Source organism: Anopheles coustani, chromosome 2 (assembly GCF_943734705.1).
Source record: "Anopheles coustani chromosome 2, idAnoCousDA_361_x.2, whole genome shotgun sequence".
Lineage (NCBI taxonomy): Eukaryota > Metazoa > Arthropoda > Insecta > Diptera > Culicidae > Anopheles > Anopheles coustani.
Window position 1 is genome coordinate 76,894,764 of NC_071289.1, and position 24,011 is coordinate 76,918,774.

General features: G+C 45.5%; 1 protein-coding gene across 1 annotated transcript in view; it reads right to left on the reverse strand.

Annotated features, from left to right (window-relative positions):
• Window positions 1-21,213, reverse strand: part of LOC131265077 (uncharacterized) — a 38,030-nt gene extending 16,817 nt beyond the window's left edge. Inside the window, exon 1 of the mRNA XM_058267339.1 lies at window positions 20,280-21,213. Coding sequence (XP_058123322.1) covers window positions 20,280-21,213 — 934 coding nt within the window. The remainder of the gene's footprint in view (window positions 1-20,279) is intronic.
• Window positions 21,214-24,011: the final 2,798 nt, after the last annotated feature.

The window sequence follows — 24,011 nt, forward strand, 5'->3', positions numbered from 1 at the left end:
TTAAATATAGAATGTGTTGCATAAATCGAATGATCTTCTTTTTGTTTAACATACTCATAATCATGATTCATGAAACGACATACCTTACAATTGTGTTGTGTTTAAATATAGATTTACGGAAATGTTGCGTAACATACATCGCCAAAAAGGTCACCCATTGAGCAGAATGGTGCGGAAGCCCGATTAACCACCATCAGCGGTTGAAGTATCCATTTATCATCGGACAAGAGCGGGTCATGTTCAGCCCCAGCAGCATCTGTGTGAAATATGTATTTCCCCCTTCTTTCAATTGCTCCACATCGAGGCACTCAACGATCCGATAAAAGCGAAAAAAAAACAGGGATCTTTTTTCCGGAACGGCCCAACGATCCAATAAATGCGTGAACCCTCCATTTTAAAACGTACACTTCCAGTGCAGGTTACCAACGCTTCGGTTGAAGAGACACTGGTGCTGCGTCGTCGTTTAAAAACAGGGTGTCTCGCTAGCTTTTGCGGTGAAAAGTGTCTGTTTGATATTAAAAATGGAACAACCCGTAATGAAAGTGTGCCATTGAGAAGGTTAATTGACTCAGTGAAAAGGGAGTGAAAAAGAGATAAGGGCATATAAGGAAAATGATTGTTTATATTATTGTGAATATTTATATTTTTTCAAGTGGGTTTATCAACGAATTAGAAATGATTGCTTACACGTTTTCTTTTGTGCTTTTTATATTTGCAATAGTTTTTAAATTTTAATAAGGAAGATAACAGTTGGGATGATGAAACTTTCAGATGAATCAAGGCAAATTTCTTTAAATGAAAATTTAATGAACACCTTCCGGCACAACCATCAAACTTTTCGTTTTGTAAATTATCTTCTCCACATTTCATCATTTCTTGTGAATGCTTGGTTTCGAAAATCGTCCTTTTCGCATGTTTTCAACCCTTACTCAACGTCTTCATTTAGACGAAAGCCAACGCACCGGAAGTGCGCCGAATTAATTGATCTAATTTGATGGCGCTCGCGGCGTAAGGGTAGCGAAAGTGCTAACCGACCGGATGCCATGTTCGGGGCGTGTGTCTGTTTGCCGAACGAACGCGTAGCTGTCAATTTCTACCTCGAAAGGCGTGGGGAAACACTTTTGGAAGAGTTGCTAACGTAGTTTTGCTTTCGAAGCTGCTCTCGTCAACCGTTCCGAAGCGAAACTCGTTGCCGGAAGTGGTCTACCCCGGTGCTTTCTTGTAAGCCCGGACGGCTGACGTTTTAAGACGAAGGGAATTGTTTAATTATGCGAAACATGAACGCAACGTCGACCGTGTGCATCACATCATCGGTTCTAGCTGACAACGCAATAACCTTCTTGAGCGAAGGGAACTTTATGTGAAAGTTTATATTTCGTTACGTAATAAGTTATTCGATTATAATTACTGCGATTGTGTACGCCACACTCGACCGTTTTGAATATTTTGAACCCCGAACTCACCTGTAAAGAAACGAATGAAAAAGAACATGATTAGCATCAGCAAATTTAAATATTTTATTTAAAATCCTGCGTAAAATGTTAATAATAATTTGAAACGAACCAATTTAAGAAATGTTGCAGGAAAACGTCCCAATTAAAATAACAATCAGTTCTATTTGCAAACCCAAAGTCTTGGGCCGCAAAAGACGCATTAAAAACATTTCGCTCTTGACCAGTTCAAAGCCAAGCCAAGAAGATTTTAACCTGCAAAAAACGAAGGCAACCAAGACCCACCGGTGGGCTGGAAAACATTTTGGTGGAAATGTTTGTGGCCATTCGGGGAGCCACTTGCAATCAACGGCATTTTTGTGTACGAGCGACGAGCCCTCGTTCGACACATCCTTCGCATTCGCCTGTCGTGTCTTTCCGGCGAAAGTCGAATAAGCTCTCGACTTCTAAACGCTTCGTCCGTCTAAATCGTCCGACCGTCTAGCTTTCTTCCGCCGGCCGACCGAAGAAGGTGGTGGTAGTTGGAATGAAATTTACATTTTCATTTTCCTGATATCGTGCCGGTTTATTGGCATGAGGATTTTTATCGCTTAATGGTACGTACGAGAAAGTGAACAACCAGCGACCTAGCAACATTGGGACCGATCGGGGCGGCCGGAGTGAAATCATACTTCAGATTGACCTTGTTTTTTTGCTTGGTTTTTGTTTTTGGGATTTTATTTGACCATCTCGAGCGACCAGTGGTCTCAACAACCAAGAATGCCGGCGTGGGATATCGTATCATATTCTACGTTTCGTTTATCTCGTACTACTTTTTTGTGACTTCATGCCGGAGCATAATGTTTATGACACGTGTCCTCAAGCGTAAGACCGTCATCGTAGGGGATATTGCTAGGTCATTAGAGCCATTCTATCTACGCGTAAGGGATGAATGTCTGGATGGGACAGACGACTCCCAAACTCCGGGTGATAGTTGTTGGCATGCAACCTTCATAAACGAGTAAACATATTTAATTTAATGGTGATAAAGCAACATGGTTTTATCCCTTGCTATAATTTTTCAAGCAAACTTCAGTATATACTTCGACATTTAAGCTTATCTTCGTGTCTTTCGTATGAAATCAAATTTCCCTATGTTGGTTTATTGAATCGTTTCTGACGATTGTTTGATTTAAACATCGGTGCCACTTGCTAACACACATGATGGTTGTTTACTCGTTACGCTTGAGGGACGCGACCAGTAACCAACTATTTGCGTTGAAATTCAATTAAATTGTTTGTGGTTTTGTATCCCGTCCTCCCTGGACCCTGATGGAAACGATGGTCTGTTAGTGAAATGTAGCGCTAATTGTATTTACATTCGTCGCCTGCGCTGTTTACGCGATGCATGATTGAATCCTCACTAACTTGACAACTCCGAGTAACTCCTATGGCCGTTGAATTTGCATATCGTTTGAGCAATCGTTGTAATTTATTTAGAGTATTTTTTATTTCTAATAATTATGCAACTAAAACATTGATCAACAGAGATAGTTTCCAAGCAAGGTGAAATTTAATGTACTACAGATCGTCCCATCATGCAAATGTTCTTCGTTCTGTTATATAAATCGAAGCGCAATAAATCTTACACAATTCGGTTACATAAACGCTTATGAACCCAATGGAAAAATTCTCGTAATAGATTTTGACAAGTTTGAAGGTGGCTGAAATAGTCACTGTGCATATCGAAATAGGTTTGACTAAGGGAAGGAAACTTCTAAGAATGTTAAATAAAATAGCAGCTCCATCTTACGAAACCCCACCGACAGCTCACTGACAGCATTTACTCCCCAAAGTCGCTCCCGCGTGAGTATCTCTCCCTTTCTCTCTCTTTCTCTTTTCTCGTCTTAGTATTCACTCACTTCACCAGAGCGATGGTTCACTTCTCACGGATGCTGTGGGTGAGAAGTCACCGAATTAGTAACCGCGAATGAAAAACCCTCATCTCCACGGATCGTCTCTCACATTTGGCGGCCTTCTTCAGCATTCGCTCCGTGCAACGTGCCACGCGTGTTTACTTGGTGGCCAAGCCGGCACCGTGAGGTGGTGGTTCACGTTTCTCTTCATCTGTCACGCCGTTGGCCGACCGTTGGGGGGGTTGCGAAGGGGAAAGAAAAACGGAAGAAAATTCCCAAGACGCTCACAGTTATCGCTAAGGGGGTGTGTTTGTGTCCGTTTTACCCCTTCGTGGCAAAATACCGTGCATGAACACAAGGCTCACACAAAGACCACCTAGTACAACGTGAACGTTAGGAAGGGTGACGGATGTTGGAGGTAAGAGCTCCCAGGTGGAGGAATGCGGGACTTTCGTGCGGTGAAGTCAAGTTCATTGCTCCCGGGGTAAATTTAAATGCGTCTAGTGTGAAATCATCCACTTCCGATCGTCCGGTTCGACGCGCCCGACACTCCGACCGGACCATCTGCAGCTGACAGGAACTAGCTGATTATTAGGTCGGTCACGGTTAACTGGCACGCTTCCACTCCGGTGCCAATCCGGATTGAACGCAAAAATGAAGCAGCCGGGAAAAAGCCGGGAAGGGGAAACAAAAACCCCCGAGTTTACAGTCGAACGAGACTATTCCTTCTGACGCCACGAGTCAATACGCGAGCTGTCGGGTGGTAAGGAAAACAAGGTAAGAAATAATGACGCCAAGTCAAACGGACCTACTTTTCACACACCGCTTCCTACATGCCAGTCGGTAACCTAAGCCCGGACAGGTGTTTCTACTGACACGCTCGGGCGAGAAAAAGGAAAAGTGTGTCCAAGCGGTGTCCGTTGCCTGGCGGCCGGATCCGCCGTCTCACGTGCGTCCGCTCTGATCTCTGACTGACAGCTGTCATCGCACGTCGACGTGTGTGACAGTTTCGCAGCCGAAGAAGCTGCGCTAAGTGATGACGAATGTGAGAAAACGTGCCCCTTCTGCAGGGTTGGGGATAAGAATCGGAACGGGAGCGCTAGCGGCGTCTGTATCCATTTCAGTTTCACAGTCAGGCGGTTCGCTTGAGGACATGAATCATGGATCATGCACCATGCTGCATCCAAGAAGGAGCGCCGTGTTCTATCGGTGTCCGGTAGTTTTCCTTTTGATGCGGAAAAATTTGATCTAGTTATGTAATCGACTGAAAACTTACTAAACGGACACTTTTTTTTTGTTTATTTCAAAGTGTGCAACATACAACGAATTGTCATCCGTTTATCACGGTAGGAAAGGAAAATTCTTCATCCGTAGTATCTTGTGCTAAATCAGTAAAGCCGTCTGGGGGGACAATCTCGTTGGCATCTCGCTTTATCTCACTACGTTTATTCCTTTCTTTCTTTCAACCAACTTTAACCTTTTCAAAATAATACCCTCCCATCACCATCTAGCTTCAAGAGGACGGTCGATGCGCCGCCTCAAGTGTCGGATTCTTATTATTCGTAAAGGGGCCCCAGCCTTTTGGTGTCTCGCATGGGATGGTTACATAAGCACCCCCAGAGCAGAAGCAACTACGAAGAAACCGAGATGACCCGAATCGAGCGAGGTGACAAACGAAAGAAGAAACAAAAAAAACATGGCCCACAATTTTCTTGCAAAAGTCAACCAAACACACACACAGCAAATGGATGAAATTGTCTTGTAGACCCTTGAAGAGGAAGGGGAACGAGAGACAGTAGTGGGAAGGGAGGTGGGTTGTCTCGCAACCATGCGTTCAAATACGGGTCCGACCTTGAAAGTATGCTTTTATCGCACTCGATCACATTTTGGTGGATGACTTGGTATAAACGATGTGCGTGTGTGCGTGTCTTAGAATGGGTGGGGTGACCTTGAGTGTGTTTCCATTTGGGTGTGCAATTTTTATAGATGGATTTTGTATTTGAGGAATTTTTAATAAATAAATTTTCTTCATTGTACTCCCATATATCATCTACGAACGATTTCTTCATCCCGAAATTCTAGAAGCATTCAGAATATTATATATTATTCAGAAGGTACGTTAAGCTATGAAAGTCAAAGAAACAGCTGGACAATTTCCTTCAATTAACGGAAAGACATGGGAAATTACAGCTGATTGCCTAGCAATTCACCAGGAGTATAATAATCAAGCGCACACCTCTCCATGCATCATGAATGCTAATTGACACATAATGAATTAATAAAACATAACCACACACTGTCAAATGAAATTGATGTATATCGGTCACTTTTTACACCGCTTTCCAGCAGGCAGTAGGTATAAAAGGTTATCGTGGGAATAATAAGCACGTTGGAGGAAAAACGTGATTGCTCATGGAGACATGCATTAGTTTAATTATTCATTCCACATTCCATACTTCCTCGAAATTGATGCTATAATCGCAGGGAAATGTCCTCCATAAGTACTGGCATTTTGTTGTAACTTTAAAAATCGCAACCACAATCGATAGATGGCATCAATAATTCCAGAATAAAGCACGATTCCATCGATGTATTCAGCTGTGAGTAATGAACAAAGATGTAAACAAGCATCGAATGCTTGGCCATTCGCTTCATCCTCCCTACCAGTGAACCTTGTCCGAGCGTCGGAGGTGTTAATAACAAATAATTCTGTTTACAACATGCTCGCTCTCTTCCGCAATCGATGCACCGAGCTGCACGGGAATAAATGTCTTTACGTCGGGCGCTCCACAGCCCACAGTGCGGTGGCGAAAAACGTGAAGCAGTAGCATTGTTACATCTGTGTTACACATTGTTTTTGCTGTGGGGAAAAAAAACAACTAAAGGCACAGACCGAGGCTAACAACCGCAACAGATATGAAGTGAGGGAACAAACCGGCGGGAGAGAGAAATAGCCCGCAAAACCCGACAATGATGATGACGATAATGTTGTTATAAATGTTTACCAGCTGATGGATGATGTGCAACAGAGCGATGCAGTGGTTGCAATGGTGAACGATGAAGTAAATGTGGGCACGAAAAACTCCCGCAATATGCAGCATTGCTCTAGTTTAAGATGTTTGCAGGACGAGCAAAAACGAAAGTAATATATTACTCCGTTCGAGTAAAGCTCCTTGCTCGGCCTTTTTTTTTTTTTATGTGGCACGACATCATCCTTGCTCGGCCTTAGGTGTATATAAAAAATGTACTTGACTGTTCTGGTTATTTTTAAAACAAGTGAAAAGTGTAAAAAGGACATCTTTGAAAATTGTTTCAAATTTGATATGTATGATGTTAATAAAAAAAATTAAAAATAATCGGAAAGTGTAGAATGGGTACTTGTTTGTACATTTAAAATAAATTTATTTTAATACTTGAACATTTAAATTAAATCTAAAATGACCGAAAGAAACTTTTTCTATCTTCTATTTACTGTACCAAAAAACCACAAAATGATAGTCCAGAGTTCTTAAGGCTAAATTTTATCTAATTTTGTTTTTCAACATCCCCATCCTCTAAGTTGGATTTTTGCGAATATTTCATCTCTTTATGGTTATGTTTGTTATTATTTAAAAGGGATAAATTATTTGACAGAAGTCAATTTTTTATCCATTTCCCCGTAGCTCTCACTATTGAAACGACGTACATCAATTTTCTCTGCATCGAAATGAAATTGCTGCCAAACATAAATGTGTCTGCAGGAGCACTAAAAACGAGCATTATTAAAATCCTGTCAGCTGCTGATTTGAAAATTTGCTCCCATGTTCCAGTGACTTTTTCGAGTGACAAACAGAACGGAGGAACAGTACGGGAGAAAAATAACAAACAATCCCGGGAAAGCTTCATCAAAAATTCATCTCTTCCCTGCGCGGGCCCGTTTCCACGAACACTTCTCCCCCGTGGATAATGCAATCAAAGCCGTTGCAACACTTTCGTGCACAGCTTCCCGTGCACAAAAATGAGCATGAACTTTCGTCTGTCGAAAAAATGTCAACGAACATGCACGGCACGGTTGTTTCCAGCGGGATGCAAATGTTCCGGGAAATGCGATGAAAAATATTTCCCCCCTGTCCCCTGAATGCCGTTGAAAGGGAAGAAAAGCGGAACGATGAACAGAAAGCGGCACACATCGCCATGCAAAGGCAACTGTCGATGCTCGGGGAAAACACCATTTGATTGGCTCTCCGGGCTGCACAGATACCGATGGAAGTACAACTCAATAGGGAACCTGTGGTGCTAAGTGCGAAAAAATTGCTTCTGTTTATCTGTTCTTTTCGATGGAGCCCGAAGGAAAATGAAGAGAATAGGAAAAATCCTGCACATGCATGCGACGGGCCAGATCGAGCTGTCAACGAATCGAATGGGAGATCGGGGAATTTTCATGTTCCCCTTCATTGCACTCTGCCTGCTGTCATCGTCGTTTGGATGTCCTGGACGACGATACGGTCAAGTCGGGCGAGCTGTAGAATTTGTGAGCAAAATCAATGACAACACGGTCCGCAGCCCGGTGGGACATCGATGTCGAGCAATGCAAAGCTCTTTCTAAGAGCTGCAAAATCTTCGCTAAGAATTCCTTTCATTGGAAAGATGTCAATACGTTTGAAATAGGCGTTTTTAAATCCTATATCAAAGTGAAGAAAGAGTTTTATGTCCCTTCAAAAGTTTATTTTATTATGAGCTAAGCTTGTTTACGTTTCAATTTGTCCATTTTAATATCCCCACAGAATGGTGCACATTTTTCAACAAAAAGTTATCTAAAAATAATTACCACAATGTGCAGCGTATGAAATCATGAAACGTTTTTTCCCCCACACAAAAGAATCGAGCACGCTGCTGGCCTTAAAACACACTTCAACCCTATCGGACCCACTTCGTTACGTAACGGTTACGGCAATTCAAACAAACTGCTACGTTCTACATTGCGCACGCGTTACGTTGCCACCACATGCTCGGTCAGTCCGTCGTGGACTGGAGTCCATTAAATGGTCGTGGTCATTTTATTTTATTTTTGCACCCGACGGATCAGCAGAATCGTGGCAAAACGGGGTGAGAATGGGGGTGCGGGAAAAGGTACACAAAAAAAAGGTTAAGTAATGCCGAAGTAATGTCACGCGCACACGCATACAAGCGTGGCCGTGCGGTGTGGAGCAATTACTCAATCCGTTGCGCTACCTAAAAACCCAAAAAAAAACCAAGGGTTCGCGTGATGGCAGCATCTTCTCTTGACCTTAACGGAAAACCGGGGCCCATCGGTGCCCGGGACGACCCACATTTGGACAATTTCAGTCCCCCTGTTGGAGCCCTTTTAAAGAGGGGGGAGCAGTCCAGCTTGAAGAGTAATCAATGATCAACAATAAAAAATCAGAGAGAAGCCAGTCTTCGTGTTTGTCGCCGGCGCAACATCACTCTGCAAATGGCAGATGCACAGATGGAGCGAGATTTATTGAATTAAGTAATCACCCCCAACCAAGCGGGCCCACCGTGAGTGCCCTGTGGGAGGCAAGCTGGGCAGGACCGAAAGGTTCACCCTGCTTGAGAACACGCGTTCGTACTCCGCCAAGCCAGCGGGTGGCCGAACGTTACGTTTTGCAATTATGCACGATACGCCCGATGGCGCATAGGATACGATAAGTGAGTAGCCGGGAGGAAGGGTGAGCCGAGCCTGGGATGGGTGAGGTGAGCCAGAGAACTGCTCCCGCGATGGAGCAATCATTGCCCAACGAGCGATGATGTGTCTCGGCTTTCCTGCTCGCGGTGCACAATAAGGCACTGCAACTTGCTTCACTTTGACCCCTGCTGAAGACACCGTTCTTCGGCTGGGTTTTTGCGAAATGGCGACCGGTGTCTTGCGTTCCTAGGAGTTTGACATTTGCATAGAGAAGTTTTGTAATAAGAAAAGAACGAAGACTTTTAAGTTACTTCAAGGTTCTTATAAAATTGGGCTTTAAGACGATATACTATAGTCCATGACCGAAACGTCTACAATTCCATCAAACAGGCATACTGGAACCTAAAACTAATACACATTATAATTCATTGTGTGAAGTAAAGAAAATGCTTGATATAACATTATTAAAGCATGATATAAATATAGCTTTAGATGATTTTTATTTTACTAAATTCTGTGACTAAAATTACCGTAGCTATAAAATTTCAAACACAGACAACATGTCTTTTCGATTGAAAAAAAGGAAATCAAATATTTTTCTTTTGATCACTATGCGAATTATATTCACTTCTAGGGACTTAATTACCTAGAGTAACTGGGATGACTAGTCACGCAAATATTGTATAATACGATTGTAGTGGAGTTATAGTTAACTAATGAAATTAAATTAATTAAATTACAATTAACATTTGAGCTAATTATTTAGTCAATGTATTTCAATACTTCTTAGGATGTCCTTTAATTGCGTTTCTTCCCGCAGAAAGTATATGTTTTATCCGAATTGAAAACAAGTTAAATTCTTAACACATGTTTTAATGTTTCTTTGATTGGAATGCGTCCTTACAGGTAGAAACATAAGTCGAACCCTTTCGATTATTGCCCAATCGCTCAGTCCAATCGACGCAACGATGAACAAATCCTTCATGCGACATGGCGCGGTGGAATATCGGTCCCCTTCTTCGAGGGCCCCGCGGCCCGAGAAGATGGCGAAAAGATTTTGCAATATTCCCGACGGACCCGCGACGGAGAAGGCAAACGGAAAAACGCGAGCCCAACCCCCGGCGGGTTCGTGGCTTGGTGGTGTACCGATTGCCAAACGAACCTGTTCGAGCTCACCTACTTTTCGGCACCCGCCCGGTTCGGTTTTGGCTCACATTCGAGCCGGTTCGGGCTTTGGGCAAGGGTGGCTCGTGACTGGCGCACTTGCCCCCCTCCCCCTCCCCCTTCCCTCCTCCCAGTCACCGTGACTCACGCCGAGAACGCTGACGAACGTGTAAAAGCGTACCGTGTTGCGAAGGGACAGCCCGATCTGCAGAACACCGAACGCCAGCCCGCCGTCTCTGGGTCGTGTGCAATAGGGCGGCATGCAACCGGTTCCTGGTGGGCGACGTTTTCCTTTCTTTCCCTCCCACCCTTCTCGGAGTCGTTGCTGAGCAAGGGACAACTCTATCTGTGGCGGTAATCAGCCGAGTGCAACGACTTTTTACTTTCGCTTGATTTACTTGCTAACGATGGCATTGGGAGTACGAGCGTAATATTTTATTTTGCCATTATTTGATTACCATTTAATTTCAATTTGCAGTTTCCTTATCAAACGTAGATCGGTTTGTTCTACAGTTTTGTCAAATTGAAACAATTTGAGCTACGGCGAAGGATAGCTCTTATGCAACGGCAAAGGTGAGTTGCTTAACCCTTTCCAAAATCTGTCGCAAGAACTCGAGCCCAGGACCGGCGTCGTGCAGGCTTGCGCCAGCCAGTCATGCTGCTGCAATCACACCTCCCCCCCCACCTCAGGTGACCGTTGCGTCGACTCTTTGCCGTTGCGGTTGCAACTCCTCCCGACCCCGAGCGCTCGCGAGAGCGGTGACCCTATTTCGGCCGGCACCCCGATTTGGCATCATCGCCTTCAAGGGGACGAAAGTCGTCCGTCGTCGTCGTCTGGTGTGTTTGGCCGTAATGTATGTAGGTTCTTTCGCTTTCCGCTACCTCTGCCAGCTCCAGCCGGGTGGCGAATGGAGGAGGACACACGTTTATATAGGTTTTCGTTTCGCACCATTACGTGTGTGTGACACAGATACGCACGCATGCACGTTTCGGCATCAAACAATCGCGCGAGCGGTCAGTGGCACTGCTGGGGTGGTGCTGGTGGTGGGTGGAGCGGGGAGGCACCAGGGCGCACACAGCATCATCGGTCTGGAATATTACGTCAAGTGTCCAATGCAGGCCGGGTTTGCATCACCGCTCAAGGGGAGTTGCTGCAACAGCATACGCACATACACACACCCACAGGTTTTCCTTTTTGTTTGCCAAGACGTGCCCGACGTTGCGCCTTGGGGAACGGTGGCCTGTTTTTTCGCAATTGGGCTGCTGTCAAACGTTGTTAAGTGTGTCATAATATTACTAAAAGGCCGATGAAAATGTCATTGAACGCTTTGTCATTTTTAATATTGTCCAATGATTGTTGCAATCATTGATGTTCTTTAAATTATTAATGAAGACTTGCTTGGGCCATTTATAATTTATAAGTAAATAAGGTTGAATGACGATAAAACATATGATGAGCCAAATTTTATCAGTACAAGAATTCGAAAAACAAAATTCCCTCAGGGATCGGTATACATTTCCTAAAAAGTTCCAGATCATTGAAAAGAAACCGAGCGTGCGGGTCGGATACTTTAATGTTTTCAAAGTAGTGCCCTTATTAATGAAGTGTCAACATTTAAAATTGTTAACTTCCATTAAAAGTGGTAAATGATAAAATATTTGAAACTTTATCGTTAAACTTTTTAAAACATTTTTTTACTTATTTTCGTTAAATTTTGATTTTTTTTTTCCAACGTATAACAGGAACACCTCAACAATTTGAATCTTCAAAAAATCAGTTTGCCGCCCGGTCTTTGCCGACCCCTGCTCTAGCACAAGCGAAAGATGAACCTATGCTAAAGCACATCCTTGGATTAAGAAACGAAATCATGTAACGGCCCGTAACGCGTATTACAGCAAGCATGAGCCGTGTTGTAACACTATCGAAACAATTGTGCAAAAATGCGTCAATACATCGTTTCGAACCTTCAAAAACCGCCTTATGCCGACCGAAAGAATAACCCAACGCCAGATAAATGTAGCGCCGGGTGTGTCCACGTCGCCGCCGCCCCGCGAGAGGGGGGTGAGTGTTACGAGCTCGCGCATTTTGTCGTCATAACGAGGGGACGCTGCGTAATGAAACGGCGCGCGCGCGCGCCCGCTCTCTCGCGGACTTTGGCGTTATATGTGAATGGTTTGTGCAAGATCAAGCGTGCTGGTTTTTCGTGGGTGCAACGCATTCGCGGTTTGCGGTGATCCGAGGGGGATGTCGTTTGGATTTCTCGGGGAGGGAGGTGACCTCCTCGCACGGTGGCTTTGCTCGCCTTCGGTTGCCTTTGTGGTCTCGTTTGGTTTATTTAAGTTTGTGTTGAACTTTTTTTTTCCCTTCTTCTCCACGATTGTATAACGCGGCTTGGAGAAGGCGGCTGGAGTCACCGGATTGACCTTCTCGTTCGCTCGTTCGCTCGTGCTCTTTCGCTCGACCCGCCGTTGCACCGCGTGAGGTAATGATCGTGACGCGGAGCCGCGCATCGCGGATCGAACGGCGAGCATAAGCTCGACTTCTCGCTTTCCCACTCTCTCTCTCCCGCTTGTTGACCCAAGGCAGAGTTGGGTCGTTGGGTAATGTCTGCTAACCTTGAGCCCGTTTCGGACTCGAAATAGGAGTCTGCTCCGTCCCCCCTCCCCCAGGCGGCCGAATGCAACCGCCATCTCTCACCACGCCGTTTCATCTCATCGGTGAGAATGGCTCACCGGATCGAGCGTGTGTTATGTGGATCACTGCTCGAGCCCGCGCCGATCGCAATCGCGTTACGGAACGGCAGTCTCGTTTGCCGGGCCATGATTATCCCCACTCCCCTCCCCCGGCGGGGGTTGCATTTTCCTCAGGTCGCCTTATGCTCGTGGCACATCTGTGTTATCGCACCTCACCTCCGACCCCGCAGCGACCCACCGATTCGGACAGCAGTACATTGTGTATTTCGGGCACGGAACGACCGACGAGTTACCCTTTGGCGTAATGGCGGGCTAAATTGGGGTCGCCAGCGTCGGTGGAGTGCTCGATGGATGCTACCGAATTGTTTATATTCGGGGCTCTTCCTAGCCGTCGAACTGGCCGCCAAAACAAACAATGGGGCGGGAGAAGGGTTAACCGCAAACCTGAACGCACCGTAACGTAACGCAAATAAGCTTTGTTGCGAGCACGAGCCTGTTTGATGCGTTAAAATTATGTTGTTTCAACGCTGAGCCCTCGAGATGCGTCGATTTAATTGATGTAAATGAAAAATTGAGTCTGTTGTAGTTTTTACTATAAAAAGGGATTTGTTACAATTTTTGAACCTGAACCTCTCTTTTATTAAACAAATTAATAATAAAATGTATTTTCTTATGTAGCTGTTTGATTTGCTTTCGACAAGCAAAATGCGTAGGTGTTTCTCCCCATCGATCGTCAGTTCTGGAAACAACCGAAACCGATCCAGACAGCATTCCACTTTGGTTAACCGTTACGCCACGTACTTAAGATAACAGCGCGCACGTGCGAACAATTTTGGTCTACGAAAAAAGGAACAATTCTTTTCCCCCCATGACGTCAGGGCGATATTATTTAGGTTGACCTTTTAACTGAAACGACACGTGCCCGGGGAAAAGACCGGAGTAATGGCGGCCGCACAATGTGCCAAAAATAAACTTGCAAATATTTTTACCACCCCCCCCCCCCCCCCCCCCCCAAACACCCACCCACCCCCGGAGTGACGACCACGGCGTGACATTTCCAGCCCCGAAGTTGGTGGAAAACTTTCAAACCCAACGAATGCTTACTTTGCTGTGAGTAAATTTCCCGGTATGCTTTTCCCTCGCCGTCAACAGCAGCCAAAGATTCGACGCAACGTGAACGTTCTCGCACGGGTTCGTGATGGAAAACTTTTTCTCGGCAAAAAAAAAAACAACACGACTCTTTCCAATGTGTGTTTTATGTTTTTGCTTTGGGGGGGGGGGGAGGGCGTAACCGAACGTTCGCACAAAACTGCACAAATTGCACAAACAATGTCGACGGTGCGCTGGCGTAATATTTATCCATCGCAAACGGGCAAGCATAACTTGGCGCCGCACCTTGGACCCCCACGCCCCCGTTTTCGAAGAAGAAAAACTAACTGACCACCGGTGTGGGGAAACCGAGACGGGCGGGGAAGTTCGGGGGGCTTTGTTCTCTCCCGCCGTGAGGTTATGCCGATGCAAATGCGTTGCGTATGCAAAACTTCTTATCGCCGTGCTTTACGCGTCAATTGTTTGGAGTTCAGAGCTCAGGGCAGGCGTGAGGGGGGGCGATCGAGATTTGTCATGTAACGACCATTCCTGGCGGGAGAGAAAACAGTTTTCCCGTCGTTTGTTCGCCTTTTTTGCCACGAGCACGTGGGTGTTAAACCCTACCGCTCACCGGGCGATTTGGCAAACATTCTGCACGCCGTACAGGATTACACAACGAAATGATAAAATGGAAAAGCGAAGTTCATTCAAATGTCGCCCGAGTTATGGGATATTTTTGCTGGCTACATAATGTTGTTCAACGTAGGAAAAGAATAGAGAATCGTACGAAGTAACATTACAAGTACACTTTAGTGAAGGATTCTGTTATGAAGAATAAAATAAAAGTGACACAGTACACACATTCAGAGCACATTTATATCTTAAGCAAATAACGGTTTGAAGCAACATTGTATAAAGAAGTGGAATGCTTCAATGTTTTTATTTTAATTTCAACAGTTGATAAAACCATTTAACCTTTTTTCGAGAATACTAGTGCCACTTCAACACCTCATTACGATCTTATTCAACTACTCGTACGCGTTACAGCACTTCACCCGCTTTTCCATCCAACGCCATACCGCGGAATGAAAATGAGCGAAAAAATTCGTTCACGCGTTTTCCATAAGCAACACTGAAAAACTGAAGTATCACTGCAATGTAACCACTTTTCCACCCGATTGCAACCGTCAGCATCGCATGGAACGGTTTTTTTCTTATTTGTCACCGACTCCGTTTTTTTCGAAAGGGAGAAAGGTTAGACAGACGCTCGTTGGAGGTTGAGCCGCCGCCAATCGTTATGCTCGTTTTCTACCGCTTTTCTTTTTCCCAATCGTCTACACTGCACCGGATTGTGGGTGGCATCAAAAGCACACATACACATATACAACTGGGCAGCTTTTCGTTACGTATTATTGAGCCCGGTTCACGTGAGCTAACGTAATTCGTCGAAAAGGTGTGCGAATATGTTGAAGTCCTAATGCAACATGGTGGGGTTCGGTGGGATGGAGCGCTAGGGAGGGGAGTTTTACGCCAATTATGTAGCGTGTGTTATTCGACTTCATTCTTACATGAGGTTCCTAATTTTTTTTTTATTAGTCTTTCGTTGAATCATGTTTTCTTTCGGCGATTCTCAATGTCGGAGAAAATATAATTGTAACAAAGATTGTACTTATATTTTTTTTTGTCTTACTTTCATCCCCCTTCGCTTTAGATCGTCGAAATCGATCGACCTTTTGCGAAACCGAACTCGCCGCATTGGCCACGAGCTTTCGGTGCACGTTGCTGCGGATGGTTGCAGCACTCGGAGGGTAGTTAGGTACCTGGTCGTAAGAACTCGCTCTCGACGTAACCACCCACACCCTACGGTGGAGTATTGGATACGATTGGCCTCTGATTAGGCCGTTTGGGTCGCATTCGGTGCATTCGAATGTTACATGATTCCGTGCCAATCTCCACCCGGTTCTGCGACCCCTTTCACCTTTAGGGCAGTGGGTATTAGCTAATCTCTGCCGAACTCTAAAGGGTGCACACAAGTGCAGATAGGGAAAAAAACGGTGTTTCTTCAAAGCAAACAACCCGAGGATCGATAGTGTTTGGATTTATTTGCTGCTTATGCTTTATTATTGGATATCTGTTTGTTTACTTGTCTCGATTTGTAATTGATTTTAACAGTCATGTTGTTAATGAGAGGATCCAACAATAAATTGCAATTAATTTACAAAAATATCTGACGAGAAATATTTTATCTTATTGCGATAACAAACTTGCAACTTGTAACTGAAAAGAAATTGTAAAGTAGGGTAAAATGGAAAAAAGTTATTATGTTGGAAATATTTACATTTCATTTTAAAAACATACCAAAGTTAACCACCGCATGAACCTATTTATAGACGGTTACGGTTTAATTTTCATAAAAATTGTCACCATCCGGATTATTATCCCTCCCTTTGGTGTTTACATAAATCAACGTCTTTTCCTTCCTTTCAATTAGACACTGTCCATAACAAACAAATTAGGAAGAAAGAAAAACGGACCTGTGAGTCGGGTGCAATCCTCGGAAGCCATCGTGTGGTCCACTGCGTCACTTGCGACATCTCCAGCAGGAAAACGGAAAGCCCAGAACTTGGGTATAATTATATCACCTGTCGAACCGTTCTCTTTGGACTGGTAGAGCGCTCGGGAACATTTTCCGAAATGGCTTCTTTGCGTTTGATGAGGCAATGTAAACAGGTCACCGGGAGAAGCCGTCGGTGGAGAAGGCCCTTTTAAAGAGCTTTTTCTGGGCTGTTTTTGCGGCTTGCTAATCGGTTGTAGTACATCGTCTCAATTTAGCGAACGGTGTTGAAGAGCGCTTGGGAAATGGTAAACCAAGGCTTGAAGGTTGAAAAATGAGTGGTTTGGTTTCCCCTTTGGACAGGGGACTAGTGAAATTCGAACGACAACGTTTTCATTTGTGTCCCTTTTTTTTCATGACACTCCTACGAAAAACGAAACCACTCGATAAAGCCTTTTTTGTTACAAAATCGTCTCTCTTCAAGTGATACGCTAGCCTGAAATGGATGTTTTATATCCCACCCTCAGACTGTGGGCCGATTTTTGTGTCCTCGTACAACGCCCTTACATGCACGGATTTTCCGGAAGCGAAGAAGCAATTGAAGTGAAAATTAAATTGTGTTTTCCCGCAGCATCCGACAGTTTTTGGATCGAATGGTTCTTCCTTCTGCTGAAGAATACACGAAAAATAGAACGGAAAAAGCACCGTACATCTTCTACCTTCCCCGAGGGTATCTCAATTTTGTAATAGATTCACAAACGCTACGATTTTCCCATGACGGTTACGTTCTCCGTTCCGTGCCCGGGAAAGTGGTTTTCCTCTCCGATTGCATTCTTTTTACTCTTAATCGCTCGTAAAGTTAAACAGTTTATTATTACATTCTCCGTACTTTACTTTCGTCGTAACTTTCCCAGCACGAACGTGTTCCTTTTTTTTTTGGTCCGACGGTGGTCCTCGGGGGGATTTTCCTGGAATGTTTTCTTATTATTTCCTGCTTCAATTTCAAGCCATACAATCGAAAGCCGATGCAGACTCAAGCTGAGCGCGTCTAGCCGGAAGCAAGCCGGAATGGGTGCCTCTAAAGCTTACACCGGAAAACCGGCAGGAAAGCTCGATAGGTTTACTTCTTTGCATCCGTCGTACTAATGCCGACTTTTCACGGATTGCAGAGGGATCTTGTTCGATACCCTTTCCATTTTTTCCTTTTTTTTTTTTGTTTTTGGTTTTCACCCACCGGAAAGTCATCTACTTTGGAAAAGAATTCAGCAAAGTCGTGAGGACGAAACGTGCCGGGCTTAGAGCAAAGAAAGGTCGTACTTTATCAACCGTGGCACCTTTCGCAGCGTGTGCTCGGTTTGCCGAGGGTCGCCGGCTTTCCCGGGTTTCGAGAACGAATCTGCTCGCACACCAGCAGCGGGGTAGGGATTAAAGTTTTTCGGGCCCCGGATTTTCGGTTCTTGAGAAAGTGAAAAAGAAGCGGAGCATAAACCTGCTAGTATCGTGGTTTTGCAAGTGCCGACCGCAAACGTGCTTCGATGGCGCTGGGGAAAGTGTTTTATGTGTAGCGGGCAGGAACAACTGTGATGGCCGGAAAATGAAGCGATTTTCCTGTTCATGAAATTCCCAACTGCAGCCGGATCGGATCGATGGACCCTGTTCGTAAAACACCAACTATAGGACACGATAATGAGGTTCACAGTTTAAGTTTGTCTCGTTAATCTGTGGTTGGTTGAAAAGGGCGTAAAGAATTCATTATACACCATCAATTTCACTCATCGAGAGAGTTTTAGTTTCTTTGCTTTCAAAGTCCCGTTTCCTTCGGAAGAGAAAGTTCGATGGCTTGAATGATGGATTGCATGATTGAATAAAGGGAGATTATGTGTCCTTTCTTTCGTTCTGGCTTGGCGCTGAAGGGAACTTACGTAGCACGTTTTCAGGTGTGTTATCCAAGCTTTTTGCGTACCCTAAGGGCATTCGATCAAGGAACAATCCGATTAGAGGGTGTCCTTTTTTTTGATGGGGGTTTTATCACTCTCGTTAGACGGTCGACGCTCGATCCGTGTATTAGCTTCTTTCTAATAACACTCACTAAAATAGAGGACAATGTATCCTGTATGCATACTTACGACACCTTATGTTGTTTATGTTTTTGGTTTAAAATTTGTGAAGTTACGAAAAAAATGAAGAGAATATCGAAATCTTTTTTTCCCCGCAAGATACAAAAACCTATTGTACTGCCTCGTATTCTTCGTAAAGTGCAAAAGAAAACTCCTTCCGTGAAATTGATTTTCAAATCCCAATCAAGTTCCCAGCCACCTTCCCTCGACTTCGAGGTGTGAACGAGTTCTTTTCAGGAGAAGAAAAGTTAGTTTTCGAATTTCCCGCCGGCTACCGATGCGAACACGAAACCAGCTAGCGAAAAAGGATATAAAACCGACGACATCATGAAAGAAATGTGTGCTCGTTAAATTGATATTTCTCGACCGGGATTTACTCCGTTTCCCGAGGGCAACACTGTGGAAGGTAGGAACCCGGAGTTTGAATTTGCACACACAGCCGATGTTTACGGTTCACGTGCTCGCGCTTATCAAAAACCTGCCAAGTTAGGGAACAGTTGTGAATCCCGTACAACAAGTGCGCGAAAAAATACATATCCGACACATAAATCCCCCTCGGGGTGGCACATAAAACTTGTGCAAATGAAACCAATGGTTTTGACTCTCCCGTTGGACATGCTGGCAGACAAAGGTGAAAGCAATTCCCTCGTTCGTTCAGTTCTTGTTTCCCAAACCAAACTCCGCACAGTGAAATATCCAATTCTCTTTGGGAGCGTTATGAATCTGGCCGGCTTTGTGCCGGTGCTATAAATTATCCATCCACCGGAAAAGGGGGGCGAGATCGTACGATCGTGCGAGATGTTCAAAGGGAAATGTTTGCCAAAAGGGAAATTCTCACAGAACGCGTCTCCGGCGGGCAAGACAAGTCCAACTTTTCCCATCGCTTGACTGATGCACTGGTACGAGAATGAACCTTTTCGTTGGCCCCCCGGCGGATGTTCGTGCGTTCCGGTACGTGTCCGTGTGTTGGTGTGGGGTCCCTTGTAAGTGCTGCATATATTTTAGAACGAAGGAAAAGTTACCTTCTCTGCAGACTGAATCGGTAGACAGCTCCTTTCATGTTCTTTTCCGAGGTAAAGCGAATTTTTTTGTGTGGCCCTCCGCAGTCAAGTGTTGCGCGTTGAAGGTATGTTTTCATCAATCTTGTAAGTTGGTTTATATTCACCATCGCTACATTGGGAGTTTCCGTTGAAATTGGTTTTTGAAAATTGTGATTAAGAATTTGAACATTCTTTTCACAAACATTTATGCCACTCGTCTTTAACGACCTTTGCCGGTTCCATGATTGATGATATTCCCCCTCCAACCGAAAGACGATTATTCCCCTGGGTGCCATTTACAAGGGAATTTTCCCGGTTCGCTCGTGACCGAACTAGTTTCGAACTAATTTCGAATCAGCTTTCCAAACGAGCTGTCCCGTATCCTTTTGTCGCCAAAATGGAAGTTCGGACTGGGGGTTAAAAAGAATATTTGTTCGAAGCGATTTCCCAACGGGAAAGCCGAACCGGGCTGTTTAACGTTGGTTCTACGTGACATTTGCTTTGGGGAAAATGCCAAAACCAGTAATGACCATGGCGAGGAGTATTGGATTTTCGTGTACCAAGGCAAGTGAGAAGGTTCAATTCCATTAAAATGGTAATTAAAAGTAGTTCAGCGTGGGGTGCTTACCGTGCTCTAGACTTTGATTGCAGCACCGAAGAGCTTCGTCGTACGAGTTGGCCTCCAGGTGACGCTGGGCTTCCTCCTGCAGGTCGGCGGCTTTCAACTCCGGGCCCCACCAGCGTTCGACGAGCCGCCGGATGAGGATGTCCTGCTCGAACCCCGGACCACCGGACGATGATCGCTGGACGAGCTCGGAACCGCTCGCAGCCAAGGATGCCACGGACGTAACCGTGGCCGACGAGGACGAGGAAGTGCTCGGGAACGGGCCCGGCTGCTCCTGGGCCGCCGAGCTTAGCGTGGCCGTCACCGAGGGAAACCGTTGCCCGCAGACCGTGCACTTGCTGTGGCCGAAGCAACACTGGCGGCAGAACGTGTGGCCGCAGGTGGCCGTCACTGGATAGCGCAGAACTCCGGTGCAGATGGGACAGCAGAGCCCGTCGGTGGCCTGGTGTTCGCCGCGCCTCTGTAGCACTTCCGCCCGCCGAGCGACGATATGCTCGACCAAACCGGTCGCGAGTGAGGCCAACTCCAGCGAGAGGTACCCGGATTGGCCCGTGTGACTCCGGACACTCCGGGACCTGCCCGAGGTGTCGGTGGGGTCGTACCGCTCGAGTACGTCCTTCAGATAGTCCGCCTTCCCGGCCAACACGGTGGTGTAGTCGCGCAGGAAGTCGGAAGTCACCGTCGCTAGCGATGGCTGAAGGGAACTCGTGACGGATGGCAACTCCATGCGGGCAACTGTTGCTCCTTCGGCGATATCAGAACTCGCTCGCTTCTCTTCCTCCTCCCGGTCACCTTCTCCTACGCTTCCATCTTCACCACCACCACCACCACCACCGTCCCAATCGTCTCGGATATCCTCCGAACTGTCATAGAGAGTACTCTCGGGGCAGGTGTAGTACTGTGACTTCCTGCGGTAGATAGACGATGTCGCAGGCATTTTGCACTAGTGTTAACTAACTTTCCCACACGTTTCAAACACACATATAAATATCGTGCCACGGCGCTGCAGCTTCAAAGGACTTCACTTCACAATTCTACCACGAGCTCAGTACGTTTTTCGCACCACTTTTCCGAACGAGGATTAAGATCACCCCGCTTCAGACAGGTCGACACCGTCGGATCTGTTCTTGATCTTCACGATATCACTCGTGCTCTTTCACCCGCCTCTTTCACTTGATCTATATACTTTTCTCCCGCCTTGGCGGCGCAAATGGTTGGCTTGCGTCGCTTCGCGCACCACCCTAATGAAGCGGCCGATGAGGTGTGGACAGATTTATTCGCCAGCTCCACACACCGATTTGCTCTTGAAATGGGCGACGCACCCGAACCCGTTCGATTCGGGCGATTATGCAACCAACCTCCCGTCGAACGATTGGACCGGTATCGAGAGGACCGTTGACAATTCTTGCTCCAAGAACGAGACACCGAACACTGGGGTTGTTTCACTGCCACTTTCACTATCTTCTCCTGTTTGCTGGCCTTCGCGGTTACCGCGCCACGCCAATAGTGACACGAAACCCGCACAATGTGCACGCAACTTTTTCGCACAACACCCGAAAAAAAACGCACACTCAACAGTCACTCAAAAACCCGGCGAATGGTTCACTTCCGCTGCACCGCAAAACCCGAATCAGCTCGAAGCCGTTGACAAATTTGCAACCGTGTACACTTTCTTCACGATCGCGCCGGGGGAGTAGACCTCCCACTTTCCTTACCACCCGTTTTCACACCGACACCACCACTACCGGTACCACCATCACTACCAACGGCACCGTTGCCGGCATCATTTTATTCGCCATCAGCAACATCATCATCCGCAATTCTTCCTGCGACGCCACTGGGAAACATTAGCTTCATAGCTTTATTAATAGAAAAACGGTGGCGAGATGGTCGCGAACACGCGAGCGAACCACACCGGCACACGCACACCACGCGGACCACGGGCCGACACCCCGCACCAGGTCCCTCGGGGGAGGAAATGCCGCTTGCTCGTCCCCCTTTTGCCGATCCGCTCCAGGATCCGGGACCTTTTCACCGGGTCAAACGCCGAACTTCGGATGGGAAATGTTTGCCGAATGTGATGCCAACGAGAAGAAAGAAAGTTCCTTTTTCCAATTCGAGGTGATTTGGCTTTGCTCAGTACTTTTCTTCTTTGGCAAAGTTGTTTTGCAAGCTAGCTAGAACTCGTGCTTGTGTTCGCCTTTTTTTCGATTTCTAGAAATAATGCTCGCCTACTTTTTTCCTAGAGTTTCGCTGATGGTTGTTGTCAAACGTTTTTTCTCAGGAGTCCTTCACATTTGAATAGCTGTAAGAAAATAAAAAAAGGGAAGTTAATATGGGGTCAGGATCTTAAAAAATTGTCTTAATGAAAAAATTATGATGCCGATATTTTTCTAGTCACAACATTGTTGAAGATTAAAAATTGTAAACGATAGTTAGACTTATTTGGTGTAATTTTTATTCTTAGTGCAATGAAAAGAACCGCCGGTTATATAAATTGTATGAATCACAAATGATGCTGCAGTTCATCGTTAAAAATAAAAACATAGACCGATATTTCTTGCGAATGTTTCATGACTCATTGGCAAATCAACAAAGAGGTTTGAATCACAGACGAAAATAAAGATTATTGCAATGAAAAAAACAAACTTTTCACAAGAAAGTGACCTTTCGAACTCTAAAAAAATATTATCAATGGAGTTGCATCAATTGTCGAAACCTTTTTCTTCTCCTTCTCATCCCAGCGACAATGTACGCAAATTTTACCAACGAATTGAAGCCGCACACGTACAAGAAATGAATCATCCCCGTTACGCTACCGGGGAGATAAGGGAACACTTTATCGAGGCCGCCCGACTTCTGCTGGGAAACGATAACTTTATTCTTGAACCTTCACGAGCGAATGAGCCTATCTTGCGATTATTGTCGGTCGCTGTTTTTTTTCTTCTTTCTTCTCAGCGTCCAAACAAAGAAACGCGCTTATCATTGTTTTGGTTGCCCGTTCTAGAATGGTACCTATCAAATGCGTTGACCTCCTTATCAAAAAGGAGTCGGGGAGGGGTGAGGTGACTGGATGGAGAGGGTGGAGTTTTCCGCAATAAAACACCTGTAAAAAAAGGGATTAAATGAAATCTGACAAGTAGTTCGCAAGAAACAAGACTTGTGCCGAACGCTTTGTGAAGCCGAAGCGAATAAACCAACAACAAAACTTCCGGTGTAAAAATGTAGAACAACCGTCACGTTCAAGCAGAAGCGCTCAAGGTAAAATAAATACAAGTTTCGACAAAATGGGCACTCGGGCCGCCTTTCGGACGGGTGAAATTTATTTTCCCCCTAACAAACCATGCTGTCCATTAGCGTGCGGAAAATGAGGCTTTCGGTACTGAGGCGAAACAAACGTTGTGGGCCCGCTTTTAATTGATTCATTTACCGCCAGGACAAACGTTGTCCTCCATCAACCGCTGCCTCGTTCGAAGACCCGAAAGGCAAATAAACCGGGTCGGGAAATTTGAGAGCTCCGAAAGTGAACGATGTTAATGGTCCACCGTTGGCTTTCGATTCGTTATCTGGTTGGGTGGTTAATTTAGAATTTGGACTCTTTTTCCTCGGAGCAGTTTTTAACCGAATCCCGGTCGACTGCTTTCCTTTCAATCATAAATAGGACACCCTTTGCTATCTCTCTTCATTTTCCACGTCAGTTAAGAATCCTGCTGTTGTCAGCGGCGCTCTCATTCA